This window comes from Falco biarmicus, chromosome 8, assembly GCF_023638135.1.
Source record: "Falco biarmicus isolate bFalBia1 chromosome 8, bFalBia1.pri, whole genome shotgun sequence".
In the NCBI taxonomy this organism is placed as follows: domain Eukaryota; kingdom Metazoa; phylum Chordata; class Aves; order Falconiformes; family Falconidae; genus Falco; species Falco biarmicus.
Window position 1 is genome coordinate 35,931,823 of NC_079295.1, and position 19,069 is coordinate 35,950,891.

At 37.8% G+C, this 19,069-nt stretch overlaps 1 protein-coding gene across 10 annotated transcripts in view; it reads right to left on the reverse strand.

Moving 5' to 3' along the window:
- NCKAP5 (NCK associated protein 5) overlaps positions 1-19,069 on the reverse strand; it is a 245,345-nt gene that overhangs the window by 44,412 nt on the left and 181,864 nt on the right. For 8 of the 10 annotated variants that reach the window (XR_008823499.1, XR_008823500.1, XM_056349061.1 and 5 more), the window contains 3 exons: positions 14,763-18,616; positions 13,894-14,071; positions 9,519-9,597 (listed from right to left, as the gene is read on the reverse strand). Coding sequence is in view for 8 of the 10 variants with exons in the window: in XM_056349061.1 (XP_056205036.1) it covers positions 9,519-9,597; positions 13,894-14,071; positions 14,763-18,616 (4,111 nt within the window). In the remaining 2 variants the exon portion in view is untranslated. The remainder of the gene's footprint in view (positions 1-9,518; positions 9,598-13,893; positions 14,072-14,762; positions 18,617-19,069) is intronic. The other 2 variants (XM_056349063.1, XM_056349067.1) reach the window with 2 other exon arrangements.

Here is a 19,069-nt window from a genome sequence, read left to right on the forward strand (position 1 = left end):
CTTCTTCTTGTTCTAGTGATAAAATTTGGCAATTCTGGGTGAATAAATGTAATGGCAAAGAAGGAAATTTAAGCAAATCATTGTGGCTAATAAGGAAGTGTTGATCCAAAATATTAATTCTCTCCACAGAAGGAAGACAATCTAGGCAGTAGGCTGCAGCAGTGCTGCAGAAGAATTGGCAATTAGACAAATGCTATGTGTACTATCTTTTAAAATACAAAGAACTTATTTGTTTTTGGCAGACTCTGAAGAAGGTAAGCTGACATAAATTAGAAAACACTAAGGAATGTTACTTTATTATTCACATTGGCAAGGTTCTCCATCATCTTATAAAACCTAAGTAACAAGTAGAAAAATACACAGAAAGTTTCATTTGGTTATCATAGGCTCCTTCAGACCATCATTTCAAAATTAATCCTTGCAGAAATACCTAAAAGCCAAACGAGTCAAGAACACAGTACAGAAGACACTATTCCTCCCATTTCTAGCTGCCCAACCCCATATAACGCTGTTCCTCTCACAGCTCTCTCCATTCTGCAGAGTAGCCTGTTCACCTTCTCACCCATTTGAAAAACACACACTAATAAAGATGTAGACAACTGAAAAGATGTAGAGCAGCTCAGTAGAAGGGCAGAATATTTAATTAGCTCTATGCACCAGTATGAGTTGTTTCTGATGAGCAAGTCCTGAGATGATAAATGCTGAATGCTGCTCCACACCACTCTGGAAGGCCACTCAAAAGCATGACCACACCAAATCTTCAGTAACATGAATACTGCAGTGTAAGAACACAGGACTTCCAAATGATGTGTAAAGCCTCCCAAAGAAACGGCGCACTGGTCATGGACACATTTAGAACAATATCCTTGAAGATACTCAAGACATAACTGGTAAAGACCCTGAGCAGGAGGATTTCCAACCTATGTGGTCCTAGAGGTATGTCTCTACAGACAAGACCGTCAGTTGCTATTGGTTATTAAACAAGATTTCCCCTCAGCGATGCCTCATTTTAGCTACTCTGGTTCAGAAAAGTAAGCAAACCACAGACACAGGTAATTTTAATGGTGTTGAAGGATCTGAAAATAAGGATTTTGAGGTACAAAAGGGGAAGAACAGTGCTTGATTATTGCATTAAGATGTTAATGCTTTGGGGATATTAGATGGAGGCATGAAATGGCATAAACTTTGAGGAACTGACAGAGGTATTCAGGTCAGTGCAAGTACAAATGTATCTGCTTTTTACTGAGCCAAGCTCTGTTCTGTTTGTGTACTTCCACACATACCTCCTGCCTGAAGGACAGTGAGACCATGACAGATAAGGGCATTTTGAGGGTCTCTCCCATAAGTTCCAGTCCCCTTATGGCACTAGGTTTTGAGGCTTTTTTGTTTTGTTTTGTTTTCATGAACAAGTCTGGATCCTGATGTTGCTAGAGGCAAGCAGCTTATTTTAGTATTTAATAATTCATCATTGTTTTAGCAATTGGGAACCAAGTCCTTTGGATTAACATCCATACAGTTAGATATGGCAAGCCAGCATGTTAAATTGCCTGCGACACTGATGCCTGGTTTCAAAGCTCCAGCCCAGGAAGCATGCTTGCTAAAGAACAGTCAGCACCTACAGATTTAACACCTACCTCTCACCTTCCACATGCACACAGGGCTTTAGGAAATGGCTTTGTTACTGATGTACAAGTAAATGCATTCATACTTGTACCATTGGTCATGTATAGGGGATTCATCAAAAATCTAATACCTTATACAACTTGTATCAAAACATAACATTTTTGAGGATGCAGATTTGAAATAGGAACAGACCCAGGTTGGAAACAGATTTGGTGATAACTGGTTTCGTTTGATGGCTTTTACAGACAGCAACCTCACACGTAGAGACTTCTAGGTATTCCACAGCTTTACTGGGTGGTGATGGGGAAGATAAAACAAACATTTTTCCTTTATCTGATCATGTGTAAATGAATGATTCAACTGCTATATCAGTGATAAGATGATAGCTAAATGGTTCTTCTCAACTTCTATCAATGGCCTGATGAAAGGAATTAACACTGACAGTGATAAGTTGTTTTCTCAGGCATTGAGACTTCATGACAAGAGAGGATTTCTTTTGTGGTCAAAAGACATTTTATCAGTTGAATATTGTTTTTCATTAAATGCATTAGAGGCATCCAAGGATTGGCCTGACATTTAAGCAACTTCTGGATTATCCTTTTGCCTCTCCACAGTCATGTGGATCATCTCTCTTTACTGAATGCGCAGGCAGTAATACAGATGAATTTGTTCACCATCCTTCCTCTGTCACATATTCTGTTACATTTATCTCAGTAATTCTTTACAGACCTCACCTAATCTGTCTCGAGGTTTTGAGGGTTCTTTAATATAAATGTGTTTGCTCAAATATTGCAGGCTCAATGGACATATTTTAGGATGATACATGTCAGACTTGACTTAATGTATTTACCACATTAATCAAGCTTGTTTCTTTCACATCTATTTCCAGTCCCTGAGAGTGAGAAAACATGAATTCAATAGCTGTTTACTTAGAACTCAAGTAAAAGCACCCAAAGTTTTAGTAGTTTACATAATGGTGGATAAACCCCAGGTTTTTGTTTGGCAGCGGGGGTGTCCAGCGTTTTTGCTTCTGGAAAGCTTGGCACAAGCTTTTTAAACAAGCAGATGAACTGCTACTGTTTTCATCAAGTTTTGGAAAAGGCCATTGGACAACTTACATAATTAAGCATTACGAGTATGTGCATGGCACATGCAGAAATAAAATCTGAAACATACTTTTTCAGTTCTGGTGTTCATCAGATCAAGACTTCAGAAAGAAATCAAGAGAAAAAAGGCAGATGACACTGAAGCAAGGATCTGTTAATAGAAATGGTATTGGTATGGAAACAAAAAGGCAGGCTCTGTATCGTCATTTAGATTTGTGGGGAGTCAGATAATGAGCAATACTGGGGCACCACACAAGCAGTAAAGAGTGATCACCAGTTCTAAACAATGCAGGTGAAAAAACATGATGGGAAAGGTAAGAAAATAATATCTTGGCAGTAAATTGGTGTATCTGTGTGAAAACCATACAGAAGAACCAGAAAGAAAAGAGGAGTCAGGGACAAACAAATTTACCTGGGATACTAGAAAGAATGCAGGTTCTTCTCCTCATAGAAAACTCTGCTTATGAAATGTGTTTTTTTATTTTCATATATATATAGTTTCATAGTATCACTGCTGGGTGCTGAATAAAACAATATCAGAATACACAGATAAGGCTATCATCTTTAGTATATGATACCTCAACACAAATAATTATAATGCTGACATTTCATTTTAAGTCAAACCCACTTACATCTACAGCATGTTACATGTCCTACATTTGCTATCAGTATATCTGTAAAACTGCTATCAAGTTGCTAGCAACTTATCTATAAAACTCACTGTGAAGGACATTCCTGGTTTCTACTAAAAATGTAGTTTGAGCACTTTGCTGCATATAAAGCTTAAAGGGGTGGACTTAAAAACACAACGCAACATATAAAATACCAACAACACTTCCTTTCTGGAACATTAGGCATCTAAGGGATTCAACCAAATGTTCTCTACAGAAGACAAATCTCCAAAAAGTTGCTTAAAAGACAGACCTTCCTTTTTCTGACCAGATTGCCTTTAAATTAAACTGCAAAACCCTTCTACAAGGTTGTTCTTGGAAAGTAGAAAAAATGATAATAAAGCCTGCTAAAAGGCAGATGATTATCAGGAACTTTAATGGAATTCAGTGCTGGGCTACAGCAGAGATACAAAAGAATCCCGTGACCTCAGTGTGTGTTTTTATTCTAGCACAAAGCAGCGAAGTCTACAATGGACTTTTAATGTTGCTTTGATAGTGTGGAAGTCAAGGTCTCTAGTTAGATACTTTTCAAACCCCTTTTAAATATCTGCAGGTGCTTTTTCTGTATCATAGAAATGCAAGTATCTACAAGGTTACCATTTAATGCTAGATGATTCAATTTTGAGCAACTGACCTGGATCTGTAATAAAAATCTGACAAAAATTAGACCCAAGTCATTCTTCAAAGTTTCAAAAATTCTGATTACATTTATTTTCATAATCTTTGTCTGGCTCTGAATTTCACCTGCAATACTCCAAACAAACAACAGGGGTCAATGCCACAGTTAGATAATTTCTTTCCAAGAACTGTGAACCTTTTCACTGTGGATTCTAACCCCAGCCTGCCTCAGGGAATTAACTCCCCATGCATCTTCAGTAGGTAGTATCTTGTGCTTCCAGTGGAGCAGACAGCACCAAAACCACCCAGATATATTTTGGGTTGCTACTACCAATTTTTGCGTTACCAATTATTTGCTCTCCAGAGTACCCACAACTACTCCAGCGAACTGCAGGTCTGTTCAGATTATTTTAATTTATTTTTACCAGTGATGTCATTTCAAGGACAAAACCTACCTGCAGTAATGTCCCTGATGTCAAAGCTCAACAGGCTTTTATTAAAGAATGAACCTGGCCTTTTAGTTCAATCAGTGACATATTAAAAGATAACATTTGAAAGCAAAAACTTTCCAGTTGAATGAAATAATTCTGTCTGTGTTTGCATGTACTTCCTGAACTCCAGTGCTTTAGACCAGAAGTGCTTGTTTGATTCATTTAGGAATTGCTAAGGATAGAATAACCACTGGAAATCTACTACGATGAATAAATGTATTTAAACATAGAAATATCTGTGGCATTAAAAAATCCTCTTTCTTTGTATTGAAACCTGAGTATAAGTTTAAGAATAGACCTGAAGCCTTCTCAGACACCTCTGATCAGCATATTTAGGCTGCTGAGAATATGCTGAGATGGTGGCTTCTGTGAAGCTTGAGTATATAATTACCAAAAAGCATATTCAATGTTGACTTGCTTCTCTAGTGCATTTGTCACCCATTTGGGGTGAAAAAGAGAAAAGGAAACTGGACCCAGAGAAACAATTAACATGTAGCTTTCAAACAAGGAACTTGGTAAATCACTGAAGTGTTGATGTCTGAGAAAATGGCACACGCAGTCTTTCCTCTTTCAGCATCGGCATAGGTTTATATCAACCCTGAAGAATAGTAAGATTAATTATGACTAACTTTCCTCTTTATTACATATATATGTATTCCTAAAAAGAAAACAAGGTCAGGAACCTCGTAATTTGTGCAGAGACCTGTATAGCCAAAAGTATGTTTGATCCTTCAAGGTGCCCATATTTTAGCTGCTACAGATGAATATTATAACCAAGGAAACTGTCTTTGGTATGACTGTTACTGTATACCATAGTATTCTCATGTGAATTTTTCTGCAAGAATGAATTCTTCAGTACTTAGCATTTCTTTGCTTGTGCCATCGATTTTTGGCTTTTCCCTTGACGCTGTTTATCAATGAAAACTCTTAATACATTATAATTAATACAATCACACTTTTCCAGGAGTGGCTGCTAATTTGAAACAGTACTTGAAATATGAAACATTAAACTTTCTCACAAATGCTTTTTTCTTCTCAACATGTCAATTATTAACTTCTCTATGTAAAGGTGTAATTTGTAATTGACTTGTAATTTTTTTGGCCATTGTGACAATGGGGAAATTCAAGACAAACACTGACACTTCTTACTCCCGTGGGGGAAACATAATTATTTTTCTTTGTAAAATGAAGAGGTTTTTATGTTTACACGGAAACAATAGTGTCAGGAGCTTGACATATCATCTTGCATTCAACAGCAGAATTTTATTTATAGGAATATTTGGAGATCCTGCTGTACCTGTCTGAGCTGGGGAGTCTCTCGTGACATGAAGGGAAAGTCAACCTTTTTATCATGTCCCTCCTCATACTAGATACTTTAGTATCTCCCACTTCATCACTCTTTTGAAATCCAACTACTTTCCTGCAAAGGGCTTGAGTGAGGAGCTCTGAATATGACTGGAACTGAAAGTGATACTCCTGGATTCTTAGGTCTCCTGCCTGTGGGAAGCAGGAGCACAGGTACCATCTGTGCTGCCAGGGCCTATTTGGCATCCTCACTGACAGTACAGCAAAAGCATCCAGGGTAAAAACTATTTTTGTTTTTATCTTTAAAAAAATGTTTTAAATGTATGTTTAAATACACAATATATGTTTAAATAGCACAATATAAGTGACTGCTTCATATGGCAATGATCAAGTGTTCCTGAGATATAGGTATACTAGAAGGGCAATTTTATATCACTGTGCATTCTTTTATTCTTTCAGTTTAGCAAATCCAAAGCGTCAGCAAAATACTTAAATTTGTTTAGATCAACAACTGACAATAAATTAAAAACCTAGCAGCTGGCATTTTACACGTATTTTCTTTAACACACCCAGGAGTATCTCATTATTAGAAAGTGATGAACCAGCATTGTCTTACATGATACCAACCTTGAAGACTGTTCAGTTATATGTATCTTGTTTATTAGCTAACTAGGCAGAACTGATGTCAATTTAGGTATTTTACAGTGACAATCACAGTAACACCTGGTTTTTCTATTATGTAAAGAACATCTTCCCTGCTTAATCATAGCCTTTCTATATATTCCATTTATTCAGCTATATTTTATTAATTGTTTAGATCAAAACCAGTAGAATCGACACACTAAAGTACAGCTACAAACCACAGCAAACTTTGTTTTCTTAAAACAACTGTTTATGATGGTGAAGAATGCAGTAAGCAATGAATTTACAGCCCATTGAAATTTTAAAGATTTCAAAGATTACAAAGATGATCCTGTTCCGGAAGAATCCCCAACACTGTGAAACTGTTCCAGGAAAACAACAGACCAAAAGCCTCCACCGGGACAGGAACTGCTCTCTTTGATCAGACTAAAGACCTGGCTCAATATTGCGTGCTTGATGGCTGCAAGGCATAGCATTTACAGAGCCACCCTTTCTGTATTATTCCCTTCTGCTTCTGAACAACCAGAAGCTTAGGAGTTGATAACAAAGAAAGCAGAATTTGGCACTCTTGCACATCAGGTAATTCTCCATACCAACAAGTTCTTTATAATCTTCACAAGCTTTTTCTTGTATATGGTTTTGACTAAAAATTACAAGCTGACATGGGAAATGTTCCAAATGAATGTTTCTTAAAGCCGTACAGAGTTTCAGTCTTGGAAAAAAATCAGTAAATTTCTATGAAAACCTTTGTGTCAGAAAAATGCCAGAATCTGTATCAAGGAATTTGGTAAAATAATCTGAACAAGACCTAGGAAAGTTTGGCATCCAAGAAGAGCAATGTGGACATACAGCAGCAAAAATACCAATTTAAGATAAAACACAGCCTGACGAGAGTAGAATAAATCATAGCATGATACTGATACAGAAGCATTCAGGAAGTGCACTTAGATCCATGCTTCTAATCTTCCAGGCTTAGGCTTGTCCTGCTGAAGTAAGTAATGACTGGTACATTCTGCATTAGGACTCAACTGTGCTAATGTAAACAAATTTGCTTAGACTTCTATTATTTTTACTGTGCCAATACTACCTATTGCACATAATGTCTCCCATCACCAAAGTTTACTGACTTTAACAACTAGGTCCTCAGAGCAAACTTGAGTTATTCTAGATGGTTTGACAAGGCAGAATAGGTATACACGGCATCCTGTGTTGAGCCTTTATGAGATGGCGTTGTCTATGGAAAAGAAGATGCTTTTGCAATTAGTATAATTCAGATGATGGGAAGGTCTTTGTACGAGCTACAGCAATTTCCAAAGGGTAGCACTGCCTGGCATCTCTGTCGCACTACTTACTGTGGAGCGGTATAGACTTGGGCCCACAGATCTACCTGATGCTTTACAGATGTCATCAGTCCTGAAAAGGTGAAGAAAAAGGTCTTTGCAAAAAAGGACTTGGGTGTGCAGGAGGGCTGGACCTACAGTGATGACCTCTCCCAGCTAACTGAGGGCCTCACGAACCCAAAGCACAACTGACTTTGGGGAATGCCAACCAACCTGCTCCATAACCACCTTGTCCTGTCAGAGACTCAAATTTGGTGCCTGTGGGAGGAACGAAATATTAACAGCCTCAAAAGTCACCTGCGTGCCGTATTACAGGACCCAATAACAAAGTAATATATCAAAATATATATTAATTAGGTCTCAGCCACAACCACCAGTTACACTGATGAACACCAAGGAAGCCCTGGAGTCTTTTCCAAAAAAAGCTCTGCAAATAGCTGTTTTCTCTTGTTCAGTATCTAGATTAAAAAATTAAACCTAAACACTTCAATTCAAAGTAAAAGTTTTGAGAATTTTGAGGTGGAGGCAAAATAATTATTTCAGTCTGAAAATAAATAGAAGTGTTTGGAATTACTAAGTAAGTTTTTCTCTTTTGGGCAACTTCTAGTAACAGAAATTAAGCCCTTTATTCAGAGTGAGAAGCATGTATTTCTCTTTTCAGGGCTAGTGCCTACTCACTCACAGAATCCCCTCAGTCTTACACTACATTGTTCAAAGTTCTTGTTACGCAGTTGCTGTAATGGAGCCAAGTTATGGCTGAGTTCTTAGAAAGGGAAAAGTATATGGATCTTTTCTGCAAGTAAGAGAGGCAGAGTTTACTTGGCTGAATCTGGGACTGAAAAGGATGTAAAGTCAATAAAGCATGCAAACATTTTCCTACTACCCCACAGAGAAATGTGTTTCTACACGATACCTCTGCTCAGCCCTACTTGCCAGGCTGACAGCATTAATGAAATGAAAGTGCTTCTGGCTAGGAAAACCAGTTACAGTGTCCTTAAAACACTGAATCAGATGTAACTATTGCTGCAGTCTCTGCCCGCAAAGCAGACTTGCTAAAGCAGAGTCCTTTTTGTTCAGAGTCAGTTCCATACACTGGTGACATACTGCTCTAATACAGGCCCCAAACAGACTTCTGTTTAGTCCTCCGTTGCCTATTAGATATTTTAACAAGTACTGAGGTTAAAAATTAGTACACGCCAATCAAGAAGCAGGACAGATGGTGCTACCCTCCTGAAAAGTGTAGAGCAAAGGCAGCTTTATTTTCAGTAACAGCTTTAACATCTTCCGAACAGACATTTGGTTTGCTACTCCTTCTGGTTTACTTTAAGGCAGTAATTATTCTGCTATTCAGAATTTTATTCTGAATTTCACTAATTCAAGGCCAGATGACAAAGTTACAGTATATCAGTATTATTCACACTGAAGTATCATGCACAGCAACCCTCGAGTTCAGCAACTATATGTAACCCACTAGCTTTGGAGGCTGAAAGATCTTTTACAGCCAGATTCCAAAGCCCCTCATCAAGCATTGGACTGATCCACAATTGGTAATGGTATATATTAATCTTTTACATAGATGGTGAAATCTGGCTATCCAGGAACAGAGCTAAATGAATGCCAAAGCTGACATTAGGTGGGCAAACAAATAAAGTAATGAGAATTAAACATGTTTTTTTCCAAGAGCTGACAGCAATAAAATCCAGTGTAAAATATAATTTGTACCTATCACATGACTCTGACATGTAGTCCTTGTCATGGTGTCCTCCTCTTCCTCTTGCAGGTTTTCTGTGACTACTTTAGCCTGTACATAGTACAACAACAAAAGTGAAGAACATCTGTGACTCTGTTTACATTGCTTCATGATAACTACAGAGTATCTTTTCAGAAATAAACCCGAGTAAAGTTATAGGGCAGCTAAGAGTGCAAGTATATAGCCTGTCTCATTCTATGCACAGTATCTGAGGATAACAACTTTAACTTAATTCGAAGTCACAATATGTAGCAGTCAAAAAATACCATTGGAAGATACAATTCCTCAAAAAGTAAAGTCTTTTTCTGCATTAAAAAGAAATGTTACAAAATTATGCTCAGTTCTCCTGACCTTGTATTTATTTCTCTCTAGAAATACTGTATTTCAGAGTTTATGCTAAGAAAAATGTGAACTTAATGTGTTATGTGGTATCTCTCTCACTGAACGTTGGTGGTTTTGTTTCCACCTCTGCTTAAAAGCATTGATTAGCTAAAAAGAGAGAAAAAAATCATTTAAGAATGCAGTGCACACTAAGAGCCTGTACATACTATTCAAGTATGTGTTATTCAAATCCCCTAGATACTCTGTTTTTCAGATGAAGGCATATTTTTGCTCTGTTCTTCTGCGCTCCTGTTTCCCAAGTGTATATATAATCTGAGTATCTTCCAACCATACAGTGAAAACCCCCTCCATTACATGCCATCAGTGGCCATAATTCAGATCCAGGGACATATTTTTCTGCCAGGCTATATAAATCAAACTGGAATGAAGATACTTTCAGGGTGATGAGAGGAGGAAAGCCAGCACTGCAGAAAAAATTACTTTCAATATCTCAGAGATCTTAAATTATTTGTTAATCACTCCCTGCTGTTTTAAACTACTTACACCACATACACAATAACATTAAATATGCTCTGTAATCTAAACCAGTAGTATTTATCATCGTTTGCATGACATATCTTTGATCATAGTATATATTCTGCTTGTCTGGTTTATGCAAGTAGCCCTATTGACCTCTTGTGACTAGTCTCAGCAAGGCATGAAAGACTCGCTCTCTGTATTTATAAAAGTGCATTTATAATCTGTTAATCCCAGAGATTTGATTCATCTTTTCTTCTTCTGAAATGACACCCTTCAGGCTATGGAAAATGAAGAGGAAAGTATGTGATCATTTGGCACTGAATTACGGGTAGAACAATTTCTCACATTTGCAGACTGCATGGCGGTCTGGGGCTCGCAGCTGATGTGACATTTCACAATATTAGGATAGATCTCTGGGTATTCCCCAAACACACAGACTGCAGACAGACAACACTATACAAAACTCCTGGTGTCTTGATTTTGGTGCCACACTTCCACCTCACAAAGTAAAGCCCATGGCTTTTCTAAATTATTGTGGGCTGTAATAAAATCACAAAGATGAAATGAAGCAGTGCAGCACAAAAATGATTGTATCTCACCTTAAAATCCAGCCAAGGACATGAAAAAGTACTGGAGAATGTGGAATATCCTTGGTGTGGGCTAAAGGATTATGTATTTCTGTTGGCTGGCCTTTAGAGCAAAGTGCTTTTTTGATGAACACTAACGGGAAGCGTATCCCTCTGAAGGTGAATGCACAAGGCTGCCATTGGTGAAACATTGCTTTTTCCATACATTCAGTGGCAGTCAAGCAATAACATTCTTTGCATGAACAGAATTCAGAGGTAATTGGTGCATATGTTATGGCATAATAGTGCCCCAAGTCTTTACCTGGCACATCATACGAGAAGAGATTTTATCATCAAAAATTAAATAGGTTTGAAAGGAAAAACCTGCTAGAAAATTAATGTTAAAAAATGTTATGGCCAGGATTTAAAGCAGCAGGATATATATGCTATGCAGTTTTGAAATACAGCAGCCTCCACATTGAACCCATATGACTGAATGCACTTTGCATTGTTCCAAAAAGAAAAGAAATCGTCACAGTTTAGGGCTTTTCAAAAGCTTTACACTGTTTTCTCCAAAGCATTCATTTTGTCTTTTTACAAGCAAAAAACCACACAACAGGCCATTCCATTGCATGCGACTGTTTTCAGTCACAGCTATCTCCCAGCCCTTTGCAATCTGCTTCAAAGTCAGCAGACACCAAAGAATAACTGGAAATGATGGTAATAAGATGCGTGAACTCTGAGTTTAAAGAATTTCCATTGTTTTTCTTGTAGAAGTTTGGAGGACAAGATGAAATATCACATACTGTGGAATCTTAAGGTATATCTCTTTCATATGCTGGCATTAAGAACTGTAAGCACATTTTTAATACTGTTATTCTAGATGCCCTCAGTCTTTTGGCACTAGATATTTCTTTCAGGAATTAAGTGCCACAAAAAATACAGTATGAAACTCAAAAAGATGAAGCATATAATGTAACTTAATCTTCAAAAACAATACAAAAAATACATCGATATCCAGCAAAAAAAAAGTGTGCATGGTATAGGACAGGTAATGCCTTTTCCCCATGACTAACATGTCCTTAAAAACTAAATGGTATGCTTAGCATTTCTCCATTATTTATGTATATTAAGGACAATCTTCGTAGTTCCCCCATAAAACAAAGTGTGTTTCTTGAAGACAGACTTAAAGTCGTAAATGACTATTATTGCTGCATTTAGAATGACAAAATGACAGACAAAAAGCACAACAAATTATTGCAGCATTAGAAAATAATAAGTTAGAAAGAAATCGTAGAAGCAACGTGTAGAGATTTTTGTACTTCTGTACAGTGAAGATATACCCTAAGCTGTCAGGACCATATTAAATGGGGCACAGTTAAACTGAGTGGCTCTGATAAGGGGCTCTGCTTTGCTATCAAAGTTCTAGATCAGTTGGATTGAATTTCCTGCATATTGCACATTTCCAGACTTTCATTCTCTCTCTTTCCTTTCAGTGACACTACAAGGACAGCCTTAGATATGCTTATAATTTGTGGTTTTATAATGCGGGAGACATCTACATTTTCAAAGAAGAGATGATACCACAGGAGTCAGGAGGAAAAAGTTTTCAAACACATTCATTCTGCATATGTTTCCCGTAAGTTTTAAAAAATGACCTTGCAGATGTTCTTAGGAAAGGCATCTGCATTAAAGTAAAAAAAACATATGCCTGAAGTTGAAACTGTGTGAGATACTTTAACCTTATGTATCCTAAATGCCAGTACTAAGCTAAGAGTTTTTCCAGTTCCATTATGAAGCTTTTTGAAATTTGTTTTACCCTTGAAACACATCCCAAAGAATTTGTATTTGAAATTCTCTCAGATGAAATTGTTGAATGTCCTGTACCTCAAGAACTCAGTTTTATCAGAACAACAAAAATAATAGACTTAACTTCATGTTTAGTATTATATTTGGCATAAGTTTTCAGACTATTTTGTGAAAATTTTGATCGTTGTTAATAACTGTCATAATAATACTGTCAAGACAGCTATCAGGAATGAGAAAAGAATGCTCATCGAGTTAAAGCATCTCTGTTCTCCTGGTGCTTGTACTTTAAAACATCATGGGAAAGGTCCTTTCTGCGCATGAAATTGCTAAGTAAATTCTACGCTTAATTATTAGATGCTTCACAAGGAAGGGCACCCATTATCTGAGTTCAGGCTGCAATCCTAGACTCTGTGCATCCACTTCTTGATGCATAAAAGTTAGCCATTCGCAACTTTCAAGAACCAGAATCTAGCCACTAATAGAAAATAATTTTTCTTCTAAACTGCAACATTCCTGCTTTCTGGGTAAATTAAAGTATCAGGTATAGTTAGTACCTTATTGAAGCATAAAATGAACTACAGGGCATTAACAGGGAGATTTTCCATGGTACAAAGAGAAATGTGGGTCAAATGGATGCTTTTGCTTTGAGACTCCCTCTTAAGTGACAAATATTCCCAAACATGGTCAAATACTTCACCTTTTCGCTATATGCAGTGCACTTTTTAGGCTTAATGACTTCTATAATGTTCAGAGGAATGTTCAACACTGGCATGCAATTTTCAGGGAAAGGGGAAAAACTGAAAAAAAAAAATTCCAACCAAAAAAGGATCCTGTTATTTCACTCTACTACAGTATGATTATAGCATCATTGTACATATATCTCCACTGGAACTGAATTTTCAGCAGAAGCAGCAGGATCTTCATGACTAGCTGTATATTCTGGCCTATAGTCAAGATGCCAACCTTTGTATTAATTCACAATTCTCCAGCTACACAAAATCTTTCTATCATATATAAACAGTTATTATCCTGTTTGTCTGTACTGGCAATAAGGAACTCATCCAAAAGTTAAAAAAAAGGTAATAATGTTTTCATGTACTAAAGCACTTACCAGGGTCTGATTCTGCATTTCCATATCAGCTTTTGTGTTGCTGTTTTTCTTGTGGTTTCCTTGAGCGCTGATAGAGTTGCTGTGAAGAGAGGAGCCCTGGGAGCTGCCCTTCGACACACTCCTGTAGGAAACATTATTTGATCCACTTTCTGTCTGCTGAGCTGCTTTCTTATCAACTCTGCAGGTAGAGAGTGATTCCTCTGATAAATTACATTGCCCTTCTTCAATCACTCTACTTTCCCATTCCTTTAATGTTTAAAGTAACCTCTCTGTATCTTTCTGTCTCTAGACCTTTGAGTGATAAATGTTTCTAACTAGCCTTGATCAAATCTGTCACTTGCAATTTCAGGTAGTATATCAATTTAGCCTTTCACATATAATGATTTATATTATATTTGGGACTGCTGTGGGGCAAACGTGAAAACACAGTATAGCAATTGCTAAGTTCTGTGACTAAATTGCAGTAGCTAGAAATGTAATTAATACTGACTAGTTAGCAAATACATGTTTGCTGGTAACCATACATGAAGAAGGAATACATTAAAACATGTACCTAATTATCCTCTATCTTTACACACCATCTGCCTAGATTCTTGATTTCTGGAATCATTTGAATTTCTATCAACTTGGATGTAACTTGCCATTCTTTCATTTCAAAGATGATTGATTTGGTTAACAAAGTCACACAAACAAAATTATAATTTCATTATTAATGTTTTTTTCATGTAGAGATTAAAGTTCTGGCTGTGTACCTACTGACTGCTACTATGCATTTAGTCTAAAAGGAACATACATTGAACTTAGCATCTCAGCATCTGTAAAGCTACAGTGTACAACAACGCATCTCAAATTGCTTTCCAGAGTTTTACCTGTTTAAAAGCTCTTTCATAAAACTGTCTTTTGGTGAGTATGTAGCCATGGCGGAACCTTTGACTTGTTCACACTCAATCTCACCAGGCATGTCTTGTGAAGGTTTCATAATTTTGCTCTCCATGACATCAGCTAAAATGTCACTGTTGTCTGTTTTCCTGTTAATTTCATTTTCTATTTCACAGTGTTGTTCAGTTTTCTTTTTTTCTTTTCTTCTCTCTAATTTTGCCTGCTTAATTCCAAATCCTGAAACTTTTACATCTTTTTTTTCTACCTTTGTTTTAGGAACATCAGCTTTCCTGCTACTCAGTGCTGGGAGCTTGCTCTTTCGAAAGCCAAACCAACTAGCTATAGAAGGCCCAGTCTTTTGCTTAGTCTCCACAGTGGGAGATTTGGTTTGTCCCTGACCCTTTTGCACATTTTCTTGGATGCATAACATGACTTTCTCCTCTATTGTAGGTTGCAGAGCCGGTGAACTCAAAACATGGGTAACCTTCTCAGAGGTTTCCGCTAATTTTAAAGACATTTGCTGTCTACGTGACTTTGTCACTTCCAGTTTATGAGGACATTTTATTCCATCTGAGCTTTGAAATGATGAAATTTGTTTGGAGGATACAGTAGCTGACGCTTCTAACTCCAATTCTGCTGGCAGAACAGTTTTTTTACTTAGAGCTTCATGTTTAAAACTTTCAGTGCTTTTCTCACTCTGGACAGATAGACTGCGTGCATCTTTCTGAGAAAATGGTTTGTTACCATCACATCTTGAAGTGTTATGAAACGAGTCTGCTTTTGGAGATGATCTGAAGGGCAATTTGCTCGGGCTTCCATGCTGGCTATTGCAACTGCTTATATTTCCAAGAGAACCTTGTCTAGAATAAGAATTCTCTGTGGTTTTAGGAGTATATGAAAGAGTCTCTGGTGTCACTGCTGACCCAGGAACGGCTTTGATTTGAAGTCCTTCCATGGCTGAGTTCTGCCTTGTTAAAGAATTTCCTCTATCAGAAGTGTTTGTAATAATCTGAGTTCGTACTTTTCCAAGACCTTCTGTCACGGGGGCAGATGCCTTTTCCCCTGTATGAATGCTAAAACTCTGACTACGAGCTTTTGCTCCATTCATGCCCAGAGCTGGTTTCAAGTGAGACTTGTTGCTAGAAGAAACAGATCTCTTAACTAATCTGTTTTCTAATCCATCTACTCTGTCTACCACCAAGCTGCAGTTTTCATGTGAATGAGGTGACGCTGTATCCATACCAAGTCCCACAGTAAGATGATTTTTGATTTCAGTATCAGACTTAGAGTCTTTTAATTCAGCATCCATTGCACTTCGGGAGGTTATGCATATAGATTCATTTTGCCTGTACTTACTTGAACTCACGTTACTTTTGGAAGCTGCATTTATACTGTCTTTTTCCTGCTTCCCTGGTACAGTAGAGCTCTTTCGGAGAAGTTGGGGAGATTTGACAAATAATTTCAGGCCTACAGGGAGACGGGTTTTCATTCCTTTCTCATTAGAGTTTTGGGTAGCATGTGGAGCATCAGTACCATGAATCAGTGTTGACAATGGGGAATTGTTCACCTGAGATAGTAACGGCTCACTTGTGCTTGTTGTATGACACTGAGGAGTTGTGGGGAGAACGCTTGGCATCTTTTGTGGCTGATCTACCCCACTGTCACTGGAAATATCTTTTTTGCTGGAATATGCATCTTGTGATGAAGTGGTTTCCAATGACGGACAACCCAGAGAAAAGGACCTGGTTGTTTGAAAATCTGTGTTGGAAAATTCATGATTCCTGTGGAGACCCAGCTGATTAGGGCTTTTTGGGCAGACTTGCTTCACAGAAACTTTGGAAAGTCCTTGGTATGCACTATGGGGTTGCTGAGATACACATTTATTTTGCATAATTGCTTCTGCATTTTCTTGAAGGTAAGATAATTCAATTTTGGCCCCAGAAGATATATTTTTTGCTTGCATTTCATGACTAGATTGATTATGAAAGCCAGAGTTCACAGTTCCTTTTAACGGTGATGATTTCAGTACATTTTTTGCATTTTCACTGGGACCAGCTCCTCCTAACTTTACTGCTACAGGTGGTGAATAAGCATAATTAGGCCGAATCAACAGGGATGTTGACCTGCCTGGAGGAATGGGTGGGGATGGTGATCGGGCTTCTACAGTTGCTAAATCACAATGGAAGTCTCTGGTTGGGGGTTCTCCATAGTCACTAGGCTCTATAAGGTGCTGAGGCAACAGTGGTGATGCTGGACTCTGGCTCTTTGGACACTTTGGCCCATCGCCTCTGCCTGGACGTTTCAAGCCAGGCAGAGGGCAGACAGGGGGCTTTGGAACCTGAAAGTCAGCTTTTGAGTCAAAGTTACGAGGTGGACTTTGTGCCTTTTTGAATCTTGAAAGCTTTACAGGTGGCAGAGCAGGTGATTTTTCAAGGGTTGCAGGGCCCACTGATTGAGCTACAGGTGTCTCCTTGCTCTCCATCACTGCAATTTTTTGTGGAGAAAATTTACCTCTGCTGGGTATTTTAGTCAAGTTTGGCTTTTGATTGATTCCTGCATGTGCAGTGGAGCTTGAATTTGCCTTGTATGACACATCATACACTGGCTTCACTAGTTTTTGTCGTGGAGTATTTTGCAGTGTCACTTTTCCACAGCGTGAAGATTCACTGCAGGTCATGGGGACAACTGTATTTTTCTTCCCTGTATTATCTTCAAGAACCTTTTTCTCGGTTTCATCTTCAGGTCTTTCTAAAGCAGTGTAGTTTCTAGCACTGGTTTCCGTCAGCAAGTCAGTTATTCCCTGAGGTATAAGTTCAGTATATTCTGCACTGGATGCAGTTTGTGGCTGGTTGATTGAAATTTCATTTCTTGTTACAGTGACAACTCCAGTTTGATGTGAGCTGAATTCAATAGGCTCACCATCCTCAGCATCAAATATTACCGTAATGCACTCTTCAGAAGAGGTCTTTTTTATAACCTTTTGTTGTTTAATGAAATTACATGTCTTTGGCCTAATGTCTGAGTGAGAAGATGTCTGGTTTTCCTCTTTGTCAGTAGATACAAACTGAGAATTCTCCACGACTTTGAGCACGTCAGATGTCTTTGTGTACTTCTCAGTAAAAGGAGTTGCTAATAAATCTGATGGACTTTTCTCATCACTGCTTTCTATATGCAATTCATCCAACACTTCATTGTCATCAGTGTCTGAAAGCTGAAAATTAAGGTCCTTCCAGCCTATATTAGCATGGCTTTGATTTAACTCTAACTCAGGCAGCTTTGCTCTGGTGCATGATTTTACTTCTGCCTGAAATCCGCTGACAAAACTAGTCAATTTTTCAGGTCTTTCCTTCGAATTAAAATATGAACTTCTTTCTGGCAAGTGTTTCCTATTAGGATCCCAGTCAAAGAGACTGTCAGAAACACTGTGAGTTAATTTGTTACAGCAGGTCCTGCAGTCTTTGCTTGGTGCTTCCTGCAGCAACAGTAAGGATGAAGAGTCATCATCTGCATCATCATGCAAATCTGAATCATAAGAGAAAGTTTTGTTATGTTCAATGCAAATACTTCCTATTTCCATGGGCTTACAATGAGTCTGTTCATTATGGCTGCCACATTTAACTCCAGGGGAATATATTCCTTCATTAGAGTTCATACAGTCTTTGTAACCCCACTTTGATATTACTGAAGGTGATTCAAGTAATACTTTTTGCTTCTGTAATTTTTTTAGCCCTTCTAAGATATGGTTTTCCTTTATACGAGTTGGAGGTAGATCATCTGCAGGACTTGAGAGGTTGCTCGGGAGCGAAGAACCAATGCTTACTCTTTTATCCCAGCTCACGGATGACTGTTAAAACAAAATGAAACTCACACATTACTTACAAGTGCTGTTAATAAAAATGTGTCACCATTTTAGTAAAGAGATACACGAGTTGCATAGGACATTACATTTCATCCACTGCTATTAATAGCAACGTTCTTTTTTAATAAAGGATTTCATAGTGGTGTGAAGGCTGCAGTGCATTTGAAACCTGTAGGAAGAACAATATGAATGGAAGGATTAAGATAAAGAAGAGAAATAATTTGGACTGTGAAAGACAGAATAAATGTCAGAATAAATGAGGAAACTGAGCAAATTTGAGTGATAATGGAATTGTTAAAAAAAGTTAAAAGGGGGGAGAGTGAGAGGGAGGGAGACATAGGGAAGAGAACCCTTACTGAGTTTAGTGACAACTGTTTAAATAGGAAAAGGAAAGTGAAAAAAAAAATCGGAAATAGGCAGCTTTTCAGTTAATCTTGT